We start from the raw sequence: 15752 nt of genomic DNA, 5'->3' as shown, positions 1-15752 counted from the left end.
CGCGCGCGCGCGCGCACACACACACACACAGGGCAGTGGCAGCAGGCCACACAGACAAATCAAATATTTCTTTTGTGAAGACATTCTGGGATCCACATGGTGATCTCATTAATTAAGTTGCGATTACATAACATACTGTAGGTTTGTTTATTTATTTACCAATGATAATATCTGCTCTTAATTTTCGTGTTTTCCATAAGCATTCTGTGGTTTGTTTTCTTTTCTCTGATGACTTGTGTCTCTATAAAGGCAAGGTGATTGAGTGATAGGTGAACTGAAAACTGTGCAATCAAAATCTGTATTCAATTCAAGCTCGCCTGAGTTTGGAGTCCAAGTCTCACACGGCAGTGTAACCGACCGAATCCACAAGGTAGAGAAAGTTAAAAATGTAATCTTTCATTATTTTTTTTTATATATATTTTTGGTAATATTATATATCTTTTGTGAAATGTATCTACAATGGAACATGGCGGATCTCCACTTCTCTTTCTCGCTCTAAAGCCTTTGCTCCTCCATACCTTATTGAGATGGTAGCAGTTCAGAGGGTGTATTTTCCGTATTTTTTGTCTCTGAAGGCAGCTTATGCTGCTGTTTGTCTTGCAGGATTGCCTTTGCCTCGGCAATCTCCACCGCCCCAATTAAAGATTTCTCCAGAAAAAACCCAAACCCAGGTCAGTTTTTTTGAATTTTATGTAATGGGTTCCGTTTAGGTTTCAATTTCATACCATGTTTTATCCCCTTCTGTTCCGAATACATAGCATGGCGGTAGAGAAAATAGAGGAGGAAGAGAAAACAAAGCCTCTTTCTATGTCTCTGCCTCTTTGCACTCCTTGTTGCATTTGGTGATGAAAATCGGTTTGTTTTGATGTGCAATGTGTCCGCAGGTTCTATCTGGGCGAAACACAAGTTGTTTCTATGTGTTTCATGTCTTGAACTTGTCGCCGTTCTTGGGCATTCAGTACAATCATCGATCTTGGTTGCATAAACATACACACTGCATCAACTCGCTGATTTTCAGTGACTTTCACCTAAAAATCGGAATCTATTATGGGTGCGGGCCTTTTGGTCGGTGAAATCTCCAGTTTATGGCCACAGACGGCGAGTTATTCAGCCGTAAACAATCTTTCTGGAGCCTTTGAGGATTGGCCTACATTGGAACTAGCATCAATTTGCATAAACTTGACATTGCTCCTCGTTTTTCTGTTCATCTTATCAGTGCGACGGATATCTGTGTGTGTTGGTCGGGTTCAAATCTTAAAGGAGGATTCAAATGCGAACATAGGTCTGACACACCAAGGTGTTGATAGTGAGATTTCAAGTATTGAAATTGGTACTGGATACAAAGCTTCAATATTTTGTTGTTTCTATGTGTTGTTTCTGCAATTACTGGTTTTAGGGTTTGATGGTGTTGGTTTGCTAAGAGATGCTTCACACGAGAAGGGTTCAAACTGGGTCCTTTTAATTTTGCCTGCATCTCAGGCTTTGGCTTGGTTTGTGCTGAGCTTTTCAGTCCTTCACTGTAGATTCAAGGTCTCTGAAAAATACCCATTTTTGTTGAGGGTGTGGTGGGTTGCGTCTTTTTTTATTTGCTTGTGTACTTTGTATACCGATGGAAAAGAATTTCTGATAGAAGGTTCAAAACACTTGAGTTCTCATGTTTTTGAAAACTTGGCGGTGACCCCGGCCCTCGCTTTCCTCTGTTTTCTTGCAACTAGTGGGGCCACGGGTATAAATGTATGCCGGAACTCTGATCTTCAAGAACCATTGCTGCTTGAAGAAGAAGCAGGAATTCTTAAGGTTACACCTTATAGTGAAGCGGGGTTCTTTAGTCTGGCCACACTTTCCTGGTTGAACTCTCTGCTCTCAATTGGTGCAAAGAGACCACTTGAGCTGAAGGACATTCCACTTCTTGCACCAAAAGATCAGTCCAAGGCCAATTATAAGATTTTAAAGTCAAATTGGGAGAATTTGAAAGCCGAGAATCCTCTCGAGCAGCCTTCTTTAGCGTGGGCTATTCTCAAAACTCTCTGGAAGGAGGCAGCCTGTAATGCCATTTTTGCAGGTCTGAATACTCTTGTCTCCTATGTGGGTCCATACATGATCACCTACTTTGTCGATTACTTAGGGGGAAATGAGACTTTCCAACATGAAGGTTATATTCTTACCGGAATATTCTTTTCAGCAAAGTTGGTGGAGACACTAACAACTCGGCAATGGTATCTTGGGGTTGACATTTTGGGCATGCATGTTAGGTCAGCTCTGACGGCAATGGTTTATCAAAAGGGACTAAGACTCTCGAGCTTAGCCAGGCAAAGTCACACCAGTGGGGAGATTGTGAACTACATGGCAGTTGATGTTCAGAGAGTGGGAGATTACTCATGGTATCTCCATGACATTTGGATGCTTCCTATGCAAATCATTCTTGCCCTTGCCATTCTGTATAAGAACGTTGGCATTGCTTGTGTTGCAACCTTGATTGCAACCATTATCTCAATAGTAGTAACTGTCCCATTTGCTAAGCTTCAAGAAGATTATCAAGACAACTTAATGGCTGCTAAGGATGATAGGATGAGGAAGACTTCTGAGTGTCTAAAGAACATGAGGATTCTGAAGCTGCAGGCTTGGGAGGATAGGTACCGAGTGAAGCTGGAGGAAATGCGGAACATGGAGTTTAAGTGGCTCCGGAAAGCTCTTTACTCTCAGTCTTTTATTACGTTCATCTTTTGGAGCTCCCCAATTTTTGTTTCGGTTGTGACTTTTGGTACTTCCATATTGTTGGGTGGTCGGCTTACTGCAGGTGGCGTTCTTTCTGCTTTGGCCACTTTCAGGATTCTCCAAGAACCACTTAGAAACTTCCCTGACCTGGTGTCTATGATGGCTCAGACAAAAGTTTCCCTTGATCGGATTGCAGGATTCCTGGAGGAGGAAGAGTTGCAGAAGGATGCTACTGTCAATCTACCACGAGGCTCCACTGATGTAGCAATAGAAATTAATGATGGTGAGTTCTGCTGGGATCCTTCTTTTCCCAAGCCAACGTTATGTGGAATCAAAATGAAGGTGGAAAGGGGAATGCATGTGGCTGTCTGTGGCATGGTTGGTTCTGGGAAATCGAGCTTCCTTTCTTGCATCCTTGGCGAAATTCCAAAAATCTCTGGTGAAGTAAGTTGCAGTTCTAAGCTATTATTGTTCTATCTTTTGGTCCCTTTTTCTATAGGATTTATCAGATCCAGTCGCGATATTATGTAAATCTTTCTGTTTTAGGTTAGAGTATGTGGTTCTGCTGCTTATGTTCCTCAATCAGCTTGGATACAATCTGGAAATATAGAAGAGAATATACTTTTTGGTAGCCCAATGGATAAGGTGAAGTACAAGAATGTTATCCATGCATGTTCGCTGAAGAAAGATTTGGAGCTTTTCTCACATGGGGATCAGACCATCATTGGGGATAGGGGCATAAATCTGAGTGGTGGCCAGAAGCAACGTGTACAGCTTGCCAGGGCACTTTATCAAGACGCAGACATATATTTACTTGATGATCCCTTTAGTGCTGTTGATGCACACACTGGTTCAGAATTATTCAAGGTTAGTATTTGTAATCATCCTCTTTGCAGTTAAAATGCATGCAGTTTAGCTAAGCATGTTAACATGTAACTGCAGGAATACATATTGACAGCACTAGCCACTAAGACCGTAATTTTTGTAACCCATCAAGTTGAATTTTTGCCTGCTGCAGACATGATACTGGTAAGGAATCATCTATTCTTTGTACTTTATATGGTATGCCATGGATGATGTATATTGTTATGGGCTCTTTTTCTTCTAAGCTCTGAATTAGCAGGATTGCTTCTTATTAAATCCATTCTAAAGTTTTATTATTATTATTTTTTTTATGTTTAATTTCTTTTGAAGACGTGCACCTGAATTAAGTTTATTGGTCTTTACTGCATCTCGGCTGTGTTTGGTTTCTGCAACATATAGGCCATTGCCCTAGTCTACTTTTTTGCACTATAATTCAGACGGCAAGTAGATCAATTACAAAAGGTTGTATGGTCATATAAGTTGTAAAACCAAGGATTAGTATACCTAAGAACTCCTAGGCATTTGCATGCTTGCACACACAGGCACACGCACACGCACACGCACACACACAGAGGGCTGGAGATTCTTGAACCTTAGGTTGTTTTTATTATTGTTTTTTCTTATGGAAGTCTTGAGTCTATGGGATACAAAAGGTCATTTGTCTAATGGACATTATGATTTTCGTCTAAAATCATTTAGGAAGTTCTGTAATAATGAACAAAGAAAGAAGACAAAATCAGTAGTAATCTTATAAAAGCTTAGGAAGGCATTATCCATCTCTCTGAACTTGAACCAAATCAAATGCAAAGGCAATGTAACAGCACATAGATACATAATGATAGTCATTGGAAAGATTTAAGGTCCAGGGAAACATCCACTTTTTTGTTTTCTTTCACCATGTGATTGCATGAAGAGTTTGAAAACAAATTGAATCCTCACTTAAAGTAACTGTGCAGCTGTTGGGATCCTGGGATGAAGTTTAATGGAGACAAGATACTTATCAAATTTTATAATATTAAGCTTTTCCCTTCAAAAGTTCATTTTATGCCCCGACTTAAGTTCCCTTAATTTTTCAAGTTTCATCCTCATTAACCTTTTAACTCTCTATGTTTTTGTCATCCAAAAAAATTGACCTTTTTTTTTTTGCTTTGACGATAGGAACCCCAGATATAAATAATATTTGACATGTTAGCTCGTTAAGCTTTATACTCAAATTTCCTGGAACTCAAGTAGTGGTCATGATAATTGTACTTCTCCTCCCTAGAGGTACAAGTATCATAGCATGGGAGAACCAATCCATTGCCTCTGTACAAATTGCAAACATGCCATGGGAGACTGTAAAAACTGGAACTGTGTGATAGGAATACAAAGGCACTCATGGAAGACCACTGTCGTAATACACCACATACATATATGTATTTCCATCTTTAGCCTCTAAAGGCCCCATGCAGCCACTTGTGGGACTCAGTGTGGAAATTTCAACCTTTTTTTTTAGATTGAAGAATGCCAGATTGTGACAACATGCTTTGTAGTCTTATTGTTTGATCCCTCTTGGGATGTTTGGCTTTCATTTTGCAGGTTTTAAAGGAAGGCCGCATCATTCAGGCTGGCAAATATGATGAACTTTTGCAGACAGGAACCGGTTTTGAAACTTTGGTTTCAGCTCACCATGAAGCAATTGAATCTATGGATATCCCCAATTGCACATCTCAAGATTCAGAAGGAAGCAACCCCTTTGATGGGCCTGTTCTACTAAAATGTGAATCAATTGGAAATGATATTAATTTGGGAAAGGAAGTACAAGATGGTGGATCGTCTCTTGGCCAAAAACCAATTAAAGAAAAAAAGAAATCAAAACGCTCAAAGAAAAAGCAGCTTGTTCAGGAAGAGGAGAGGGAGAGAGGAAGAGTTAGCATGAAAGTGTACTTGTCTTATATGGCTGCAGCATATAAAGGCTTACTAATCCCACTCATTATTCTTGCACAAACACTGTTTCAGGTGCTTCAAATAGCTAGTAATTGGTGGATGGCTTGGGCAAATCCACAAACAGCAGGGGAACAACCTAGAACAAGTAGTATGGTCCTCCTTGTTGTTTATATGGCTCTTGCGTTTGGGAGTTCTTGTTTTATATTTGTCCGGGCTGTGCTTGTAGCCACATTTGGCCTAGCAGCAGCACAAAAATTGTTTCTAAAAATGCTTATAACTGTGTTTCGAGCACCAATGTCCTTCTTTGACTCAACTCCAGCTGGAAGGATCTTGAATCGTGTAAGTCATATATTCTTGCTGAAAGCAATGTCCATATACTACTGGCACTTTACATGAACAGATTTTTGTTGCCTTTTTCTTTCTTGCTTTTAACCTCCTTTTTATTTAATGTTCCAGGTTTCTGTTGATCAAAGTGTCGTTGATCTTGATATTCCATTTAGACTTGGTGGATTTGCTTCAACAACAATCCAGCTTCTTGGTATAGTTGGTGTAATGACAACAGTTACCTGGCAAGTCTTGCTTCTTGTCATCCCAATGGCAATTTCTTGCTTGTGGATGCAGGTGATTATTAATATTCTTCCTTGATTTTCTAATGTAAAGTAGACTAATAATATTCTTCCTGAAATTTCTAGTCTGAAACATTCAGCATGAAATCAATATTTCTTAATTGGCTTGCGGTACCAATATTTATGTGTTTTTCTTGATTATTGACAATCATTGACTTTCCCAGTCTGTTTCTGTAGTATTTCTGTAAAACTAAATCTTGTGTCTATTTTTCTTTAAGTCCTACCCAGTGTTTACTATTTCAATTAATTGAAAGGAAGGGCTTCTTGAACCTGAAGTTTATGCATTGATAGAAAGGACCATCAATTTGCTGCCATCTTATGGTCTTCTTATAAATGTTAAACCATGGGGGTTTGTTTCCAGAAATGCCCCTTTTAGTTAGAAACTGAGTGCTTTAGAAAGAAATATCTTGTTAAAATCTTTACATTGAATACAATATAACATGCATTAACCTTGTTATCTGGTTAAAATCTTTCTAATAGTTACTATAATGTATGTTGGAACCTCAATCTTCAATATTATGTTATTTCACTCCTACCTTAGCCTTGTTGTCTCCTTGAAATATTCAGACTATATAAGAAATGCTTGCTCCTCTGTTGTTGATACTTTATTGCCTCATTCTGAACTTATCATATTTGACATGCTGCAGAAAATTTATTGAATCTGTGGTACCCTCTCTGGATTTCCTTCCTTGTTATAGTAAAACTTTAGTCACAACATCTTCCAAAAATGACATCAGAGTTTGTTTGCAATGTGTGAAACTCTTAAGTTTCACATTATTTATTTTTTGGCTTGAACTATTCACAAGCATATGTGCTAGGGTGTTTGTTTCAGTTGATTGATTAAGAGGAGCAAGCATGAGGTTCTACTTAGGTCTGGTTCCTTTTTCTGTTTTCTTGATTCCTATTTCTAATGGTTCATGACCAAGATCTTTAAGTTTAACTAAGATACGGTGTAGAGTGAATATACCACCTGAGTTAATTATGATATGCGAGTGCAGAAATACTACATGGCTTCATCAAGGGAGCTGGTCCGCATTGTTAGCATCCAGAAATCTCCAATCATCAATCTTTTTGGTGAATCCATTGCTGGAGCAGCCACAATTAGAGGATTTGGGCAAGAAAAGCGGTTCTTGAAGAGGAACCTTTATCTTCTTGATTGTTTTGCTCGTCCATTCTTCTGCAGTCTTGCAGCCATTGAGTGGCTCTGCCTACGGATGGAGTTACTCTCTACTCTTGTATTTGCTTTCTGCATGGTTTTACTTGTGAGCTTCCCTCGTGGAAGTATAGATCCAAGTAAGTACACAATTTATTTAACTGCAATTGCAAATTACTGTCCCCCAAAATTTCTCATGATCTTTGTGTTTCTGTCTGTGATCTAAGAAGTGTAATTCAGCTTGTCTTTGTCAATCATGAGATAAAGAGGGCTTGTAGGCTCATCACATAAACTGGTACTTTTTCCTGAGGATTTCTAAAACAAAATAATGTAAAAATGACATTCCAGCACTTTTTTCCAATGTTTAGAGAACCAGACCGGGATATCGAATTGGAAAGGGCAAAGTTTCACGGTTCAGTAGTTGAACTGTGGTCCAACTGGAATGTATTTTTGTAAAATAAATAAATAAATACATATTAATTAAAACTATGATATAAAAATTAAAAAATAAAATTTATTAAATAATTGTTACAGATTTAAAAAAGTGTATTAATTAACATTGTCCTACAACTAGAAAAAGGTAATACAACAATACTAAAATAAAATTAATTATATAATGAAAATAAAATAAACTTAAGATCAAAGATTAAAATTACAAATCAAAAATTAAAAAATTTATTCATATAATAACAAAATGATAGATGCTATACAAATAATAGACTTCAAACCCTTCTAAATCCCTCAAATTATTATTATACTTTTAACATTTAGAAATAAAATGAAAAGGCATAAAAATAGCTTGGCTGGTTCGACTGGTTGAATTGACCTGATCTGACCGCTGTTCTTGCAAACACAGGCCGGTTTTTTTGCCAACTGGTTCTGGTTATGAACCAGAGCAGTTTCCTGGACAGGTCTCGGTTCAATTGGTCCACTTTGGTTCTCAGAACATAGCTTTCTTTTTTTTTTTTGGTTACAGAAAAGAGCAGAGAAAATGACATTCCTGGGCGTTGTTTCTGTTAAAAAAAATAATAATAAAATGAACAGAGAGAAGTAGAATAAAAAAAAGGAAAACTTGAAAGCTTAAATGGAGTAAATTGTTGTTATGATATGTGTTTTTGCTTAATGCTAGTAATTTGGAGATCAACTGACTTGTGTATAGGGAATCTCAAAGTTAGTATAGGTCATTTAGGTGGTTTGATTTTCACCCCCTTTATTCAGTGATTGACTAGTCACACCTTCTTCGTCAACTTAAGCCCTGGCAATTGACCAACCATTTTTTAGCATATGGGTATTTTTGTCAACATAAAATAATTTATATATATTCAATTATCTTATAAAATTTACAATATTCTTTTATCAAATATTGTTTTCAGTTTTTATTTTCAAGATTTTTGAAAAATGACTAACATTTCAAATGCAACATTTAGTTCTATTATTTTTTTTTTTACAAAAATAAAAATGGACACGAAACGAATAAAAGTGAACACATAAATTGGTAGCAAAATCAAACAGGTATACTATTTCGGTTTAATTGACCACAAGCTTCCTTTATCATTCGAAATCAAAGTGTTGAACCATATATAAGAAGGGGGGAAAAAAGTAAGACATCAATTGTTGCAAAGTTATAATTATTTTTTTGTTGTTTCTGATAGAAATTCTCCTCCTATAAAGGTATGGCAGGCCTGGCTGTGACTTATGGCCTTAATCTGAATGCACGGCTATCACGGTGGATTCTTAGCTTTTGCAAGCTTGAAAACAAAATTATTTCTGTGGAAAGAATTTATCAATACTGCCAAATCCCTAGCGAAGCTCCACCAGTTATTGAGGATTCTCGTCCACCATTGTCATGGCCAGAGAATGGGACAATTGAACTGATCGATTTGAAGGTATGCAGTTGTGTTCTAGCTTCCCTTTTTGTCTTCTGTCTGTTTATAGGTTTAGGTGTCAACTGTTTGAAAAGGAACTTGCCTGATGTGGTTAACTTTGTGGATTCCTTCTGTGTGCATATTTAATGACATTAAGTTGCTGGCACTTAGTGTAAAACTCGTTGCATCAAACATCATGAATTCTAGACAAAATGAACTTGCCTGATCTGGTTAACTTTGTGGATTTCTGCTATAGCGCATATTTAATTGCATTAGGTAGCGGGCACTTAGCGTGAAGCTCAGTGCATCAAACATTATGAATTCTAAACAAACGGTGAAGGCTGGAGGTCTAGAATCCATGTAGTCAGGATTAACATTTGTGGTCATCGTTCTTGTTAATTGCATAGTTATTGAAATTGGATTCGTCATCGAGTCGGTCAGGGTACTGGTTCAATGGTCCAATTGGCGGTTCACTAGTTGAACTGCTGATTTAGAAACTAATATATGAAATATAATAAATTAATAATGTCATTGTTTAGGTTATATGCACACTAATTTAAATAACATTAAAAAATATTAAAACAACATAAAAACATGTATCACTACTTAAAATCAAATTTCATCATTACCAAACTAATTAAAAACACAAAAAAGTTAACTAAGATGTTCAAATCTCATCATCACAATACATGTAAATAGAGTTTGAACCTTTTGTTTTCCTGGTTGTTTTCCTTTTTCCTTTTCTTTTTTCTTCACAAAGACTAATTACCCCTCTATTAAAGAAAATAAATCTTTAAAAATTATGGTTTATCAATATTCTTGGACAAAATTTAAAACTGATCGGTTTATTTGGTTTAACCAGTTCACAGAAACCTGCTGGATTTGACTGGTTTATATGCCCAGTCCTTTTCTTGAATAAGACCGATATGGTGACTGGTTTGCTGTCCAACTGGCTGAACTGGTCCAGTTTTAGCAACTATGGTTAATTGTTTATCTTGACTTGTTGGATACACATTTAACATGCTACAAGCTTCATTGCCAAGTTAAAAGTATGATATATAATTTACTCTATCTTGAAGCCATTGGTTTCAATTAATTGAAATGGTGACCTCCTGCACCTTTGTTGAATTTTTGCATAATTTTCATGTGTGATCTGTAGACTAATTTCATCTTTAGGCTAACATGACTTATACTTCTAAAATTTATTTGTTACTCAAAAAGTCATTACCTGCGATGAGGGATTTTCTTATTTGGCTCCATCTCAGATTTTTCCTTGAGTTCTCTCCCTAATCCCTGGAAGCTCAAATGTCCTTGAAAGAAAGTGTGGGTTCTGGTTGCAATATCTATCTCCTTCTTCTTTTTCAAGTAACAGATTTAACTAACTTGCATTTATACTTATCAGAGGCAAGAAGTTGTCTAATGAATATCTTGTTTTTTGAAGGCCCGTTACAAGGAGAATCTTCCCCTAGTCCTTCATGGTATAACCTGCACATTTCCTGGCGGCAAGAAGATAGGTATCGTTGGACGTACTGGAAGTGGTAAATCTACTTTGATCCAGGCATTATTCAGATTAATTGAACCTGCGGATGGAAGAATTATTATAGACAACATTGATATTTCAACTATTGGTCTTCTTGACCTTCGTAGCTGTCTGAGTATCATACCCCAAGATCCAACCTTATTTGAAGGGACCATTAGGGGAAACCTTGATCCCCTTCAAGAACACTCAGATCAGGAAATATGGCAGGTCAGAGACGCTCCCATTACTTTTCTTCTTTGTTCCTTGATGTGTGAAGATGTATGCTGACAAGTTTCTTGTCGTTGAAAAAGAGAATTGCAAAAGTAATTCTATAAGAAAAAATGGTGCATTTATGAAACAGCAATGATATTGTGCACGACCAAAGCTGTTTTAATTATTCTCTGAAATCAGAAGTGATGATTCCATCTTTATAACTTGTATCACATCATCCCTCTAAATTTGTTTATGAACTCTTCATTACCTGTACAATTCTGGCTAAAAAATTGGTAACTGATATAGGGTTTCCAGTTTTTCCCTTGTTGCAAATATGTGTGAGCATGTTGTGGTTACCCAGTAGACTCGCCTTCTTTATTTCAAATGGTCATATTGTGTCCTATTGATTTAAGTTCGATCTGATGCAGGCACTTGACAAGTCTCAGCTAGGTGAGATACTTCGCCAGAAAGAGCAAAAGCTTGATACACCAGGTATCTGCCTAAATATATGAGCATTAAATAAAGCTCCATTATGGTTTTATGTGGACCTTTCCTTTTATCCATTTTCTATGATGGATCAATAAGTTGTACTTGTCTTCATAGTTCTAGAGAATGGAGATAATTGGAGCGTTGGACAGCGACAACTAGTTTCCCTAGGCCGGGCTCTACTGAAACAGGCAAGAATTCTGGTTCTTGATGAAGCAACTGCTTCAGTTGATTCGGCCACTGATAATCTTATCCAGAAGATTATCCGAACAGAGTTCAGAAACTGCACGGTCTGCACTATTGCTCATCGTATCCCAACTGTTATCGACAGTGACTTGGTTCTGGTCCTTAGTGATGGTATGTACACTGATACTTCATTCATACTCTACAATTTAGTAGACATTAGCATTGCTGCATTGTTATAGAACCTCTGAAGAACTCTCTTCCTTAAGCTTGAAAACATTTTGTCATTTTCCAGTAAAACCTTTCAATAGGCAAACCACTCCTACAGTCTGTACAATTCATCAAGTGTATAACAATGGAGGTCTTATCATCAGACTTGGTTTTCGACTACTTTGCAGGTCAAGTTGCAGAGTTTGATACTCCTGCACGGTTATTAGAGGACAGATCTTCGATGTTTCTCAAGCTGGTGACAGAGTACTCATCTAGGTCAAGTGGCATACCAGATTTTTGAACCGGGTGACATGCCCAAAAAGCTCGAGTGTACTAGCAACAGGAGCGGGGAGCTTCCTCAATGAGCCGGCCCGTGGTGTTGCTTCAATCGACAACTGGTAAATCGCGCCATACAGGCAGGATACTATCATATTGAAACCCCGAAAAGAGTAAATATTCCAGGGACAAGTGTGTGCAAGTTAGTTCACATCTGTTGAGTGCAGTTGACCAATTCAGATGCTGGCAGGCTATGCCAAAATAATAAATTGCTTCAGCAGAGCAGAAGAAAGCCAATAAATAGAGGGGCAATAGTGATGAGTATGCAATAAAGAGTAGTAGTAGTAGGTTCTTTCTTGCATTGAGCTAGCCTTGAAATTTAGCAGCTACGCTTCGTGTTAACTTGCGGAATTGCGTGTACTCTTTTTACCTTTACTGTGAAAATGCAAATTTTTTTGTGTTGGTGAATAGAAATAATAGCGTCGCCATCTTTTACCCTTTTAGTGCACGAAACTTCTTATTTTATGATTGCAGCGGAGACTGAGTTTATCTAATTTTTTGAGCACGAGGGATACCCAGGTTGTCATTTGGGAGTTGGGTCAACCTCTTCCAGGTGGGTCTGTGTGGTTAGCCACTCTTCTTCACGATTGGATTCAATTATTCATTCATTTCATCTGCCACCGACAATCTTGCTCGCCGACATGATTTTCTCCAAAATTATTTGTTTTACAAATTTCGTGCAGATAATATGTTTGAAGTTAAGAGTGCCTGAGCACTCGATAAGGTTTATTAAATAAATATTAACTTATTCTACTGGTTTAAACTTAATCATTTTTATTATTATTATTTGTGTTATTTGATGTATATTGTATTCTGAAGAAGTCTTTTGTGTTTTGATGTTGTGAAATAAAAGAATGTGAAATATATGATATAAATGAGGTGTACAACAACAACAACAACTTATGTACATGTATCCTATTCTATGCAAGGAAATAGACTAAAATAAGAAACTAACTCTATACGAATAAGAAACTATTTCTACAAAAATAAAATCTATAAATTAGACAATAATATTGCAATTCTAACTTATCATAATATATAGTAAGTTACACCCTAAAATACTTAATTGACACTCCCACTCCATATGAAAAAATATCAATATGAAACATAAATATCTATTAAGTGAAACTTGTCACTTAGTCATTATTCTTAAGGGCCTTGGTGATTTTATCCTTTGAAGTTGTAAATGGAGTACAAATCTTTTTTCTGGTGAATGTTCCTGACAATCAATTTTAATATGCTTTGTTCATTTATGAAAAATATGATTACTCGCAATATGAATTGTTGCTTGATTGCCACAATGCATAGGAATGGGAATCATGCATATAATACCAAAATCTTCTAACAACACCTAGACCGCACTAACCATAAGAAGCCTAGCTCGGCGTTAGGCCCATAACCCAGCACCAAGCCCGATCTCTAGACCCAACCTCAGCTCACGCCAGCTCAGTGGCATCTTCATCCCGTCAATGCCGTCTGAGATCTTCGCACCCGCAATACGCCTCAATGGCCTCGAGATTCTCAATCCTTCATCTTCATCTTCACCTTCATCCTTAGCAGCGTCAAGATCCTCAGCTCCTTATCCTCCTGTAACGACCAACGATTACAGAGGGATCGGGCTTTCCCCCTCTCCCCCATATAAGCCTACCTTGCCACCAGTAGAGGTATGTTCTTTTCAACCTTAAAGAAACTCTATCATCTTGAATCCCCACTAATTTGAACGTTGGAGTGCTTGCAGGTGCCACCCCCGTTGCGCAAACTGCCGTGACTGGAGTTGTCGTTGCCTCAAGTTCTCTGGTCAACCACCACTTTGGGCCGAAGGGAACATTTTGGCGCCCATCATGGGGCCAATAAAACTTACCTACCCCATAACCTCACCAAAACATCCCAATAACCCCATTCAAAAGCCGACTATGGCCAGAACCAGAAGCCAAAATAACATGGTCCTTAACCAAGAAAACCCAAACACCAACCCTCACCAACTAGAAAACCCTACAACCATGGAGGTCCTTCTCCAGACCATTCGGCGGCTCGAGAGCCAAGTCGTCTAACTAACCTGCAACCAATTGCGTAGTCATTGCAACGGGCATGCCGCCGATGATGCAGAAGGCAGCAACCACAACCAAGCTGAGACAACCTTTGCCCCCACTACACCTACCTCAACCCTATACACCTCCAGCCATCCATTCTCAGAGTTCATTATATTCGTGCCTTTGCCAAATGGTTTTCATCTCCCCGACACTTTGAATCTGTATGACGGGACCATTAATCCCCAAGAGCACCTGACGATGTTCAACTCCTTGATGTTGTTGAATGAAGGCACTAACCCCATTATGTGTCAGGCGTTCCCCAGTACCCTAAAAAATTTCACCCTTCTATGGTTCTTTACCCTAGAGTCGAACTTTATCCATGACTTCTCTGAACTCGCCACCCGCTTCCTAACCCACTTCTCCACTAGCCGAGCTCACCACAAAACCTCAACCAGCCTCATTAATATTAGGCAAGGTAAAACTGAGTCTCTACGTGCATCCATGAACCGGTTTAACTAAGAAGCCATTCAGATCCAAGACCTCAACCCTGCAGTCTCCTTACACGCCATCATGGCAGGGTTAAGGCTTGGGCCCTTTGGGGACTCATTAGCAAGGAAGCCCTTTATCGACCTCAAAATACGAGCGGTAAACTATATCAACGTTGAGGAAGTCTCAATTGCCAAGAGTAAAGACCACTAGCCAAGAGCCCAGCACCATCCAGTCCACAGCCAGGCCTATCGGTCAAGCATCCATATTGACCTAATACAGACTTTGGCAGATAGGGGAAAATAGAGAACAGGTCGAAAGAAGAAGGGAACGAGGGCAAGTGCCTGAACTACCTAGGTTAAGGTACAAGACATACACTCCTTTAGCGACCAGAAGATATCGGATCCTCCGAGAAGTCTACAACTCGAGGATCATCAGACTCCCTGACAGCAGAGTGAAGCAGAACCCCATCTCCCACGTGGACACAAGTAAGCATTGTGATTACTACATAATGTACGATCACACGACCGAGGATTATGTCGCGCTCAAAGACCAAATCGAGCGGTTGGTAAGATAAGGCCACCTTGGCCAGTATGTCTATAGGAGAAAAAGTTGGAATAAGGAGCCGTAAGGAGACCGGGGTCAGAGAAAAAGTTATAGTCCACAAAGAGGATCGAGAACGAGAGGAGGTCAAGGTGCAAGGACGACACCCACGGATCGGATCACATGAGTCATAGATACGATTTCTGGAGGTTTCATGGGCGAAGGAGATTCCAGCTTAGTGAGAAAACGTCACCTCAGGGAGGTAATGATAGCAAGCAATGCTGAGTAGGAGTAAAGGAAAATGACCCGACAGGGACTTTGAGGGGATTGACCAGAACTTAGATGATCCCATGGTGATATCCATAGTAGCTGCAAATTTCGTCATCAAGAAAGTCCTAGTTGATTAAGGAGGCTTGATCGATTTGTTATACCTCTCAACCTTAAGGAAACTACAAATCCCAGAGGAAGAGCTCAAATTGTTCCACGAGAATTGTCTGCTTATTCTATTCCGCAAGTGCACGGATCGTGACAAATAATATAGTGATAAATAGAGTGTTGTATCCACGAGGACTAACTTTTGACGTTTATTCTAACTAA

The 15752-nt window shown here is 38.6% G+C and overlaps 1 protein-coding gene across 2 annotated transcripts; it reads left to right on the top strand.

Annotated features, from left to right (window-relative positions):
* Positions 1 to 237: 237 nt before the first annotated feature.
* Positions 238 to 12513, top strand: LOC127797431 (ABC transporter C family member 5-like). 2 transcript variants are annotated; one of them, XM_052330326.1, is made up of 13 exons: positions 238 to 370; positions 604 to 671; positions 885 to 3159; positions 3262 to 3582; positions 3658 to 3744; positions 5158 to 5844; positions 5962 to 6126; positions 7130 to 7424; positions 8956 to 9170; positions 10591 to 10896; positions 11310 to 11373; positions 11485 to 11724; positions 11949 to 12513. In XM_052330326.1, the coding sequence occupies exons 3-13, from the start codon at positions 1048 to 1050 to the stop codon at positions 12059 to 12061; spliced, it is 4605 nt and encodes a 1534-aa protein (XP_052186286.1). In that variant the 5' UTR covers positions 238 to 370; positions 604 to 671; positions 885 to 1047; the 3' UTR covers positions 12062 to 12513. The 2 variants fall into 2 exon arrangements, with proteins under 2 accessions (XP_052186286.1, XP_052186285.1); XM_052330325.1 differs by lacking the exon at positions 238 to 370 and having other exon boundaries at positions 452 to 671.
* The last annotated feature ends 3239 nt before the right edge of the window (positions 12514 to 15752 follow it).

This window comes from Diospyros lotus, chromosome 3 (genome assembly GCF_014633365.1).
Source record: "Diospyros lotus cultivar Yz01 chromosome 3, ASM1463336v1, whole genome shotgun sequence".
Classification (NCBI taxonomy): domain Eukaryota; kingdom Viridiplantae; phylum Streptophyta; class Magnoliopsida; order Ericales; family Ebenaceae; genus Diospyros; species Diospyros lotus.
The sequence above is the reverse complement of the archived record's forward strand: the minus strand, read 5'-3'. Positions and strand labels throughout refer to the sequence as shown.

Bases quoted from the DNA above. Each gene is read 5' to 3' on its own strand.
- LOC127797431 (XM_052330326.1), top strand. From the start codon at position 1,048: ATGGGTGCGGGCCTTTTGGTCGGTGAAATCTCCAGTTTATGGCCACAG. The intron at 3,160-3,261 runs GTAAGTTGCAGT...TTTCTGTTTTAG, and splicing joins TTCCAAAAATCTCTGGTGAA to GTTAGAGTATGTGGTTCTGC. The intron at 9,171-10,590 runs GTATGCAGTTGT...TGTTTTTTGAAG, and splicing joins TTGAACTGATCGATTTGAAG to GCCCGTTACAAGGAGAATCT.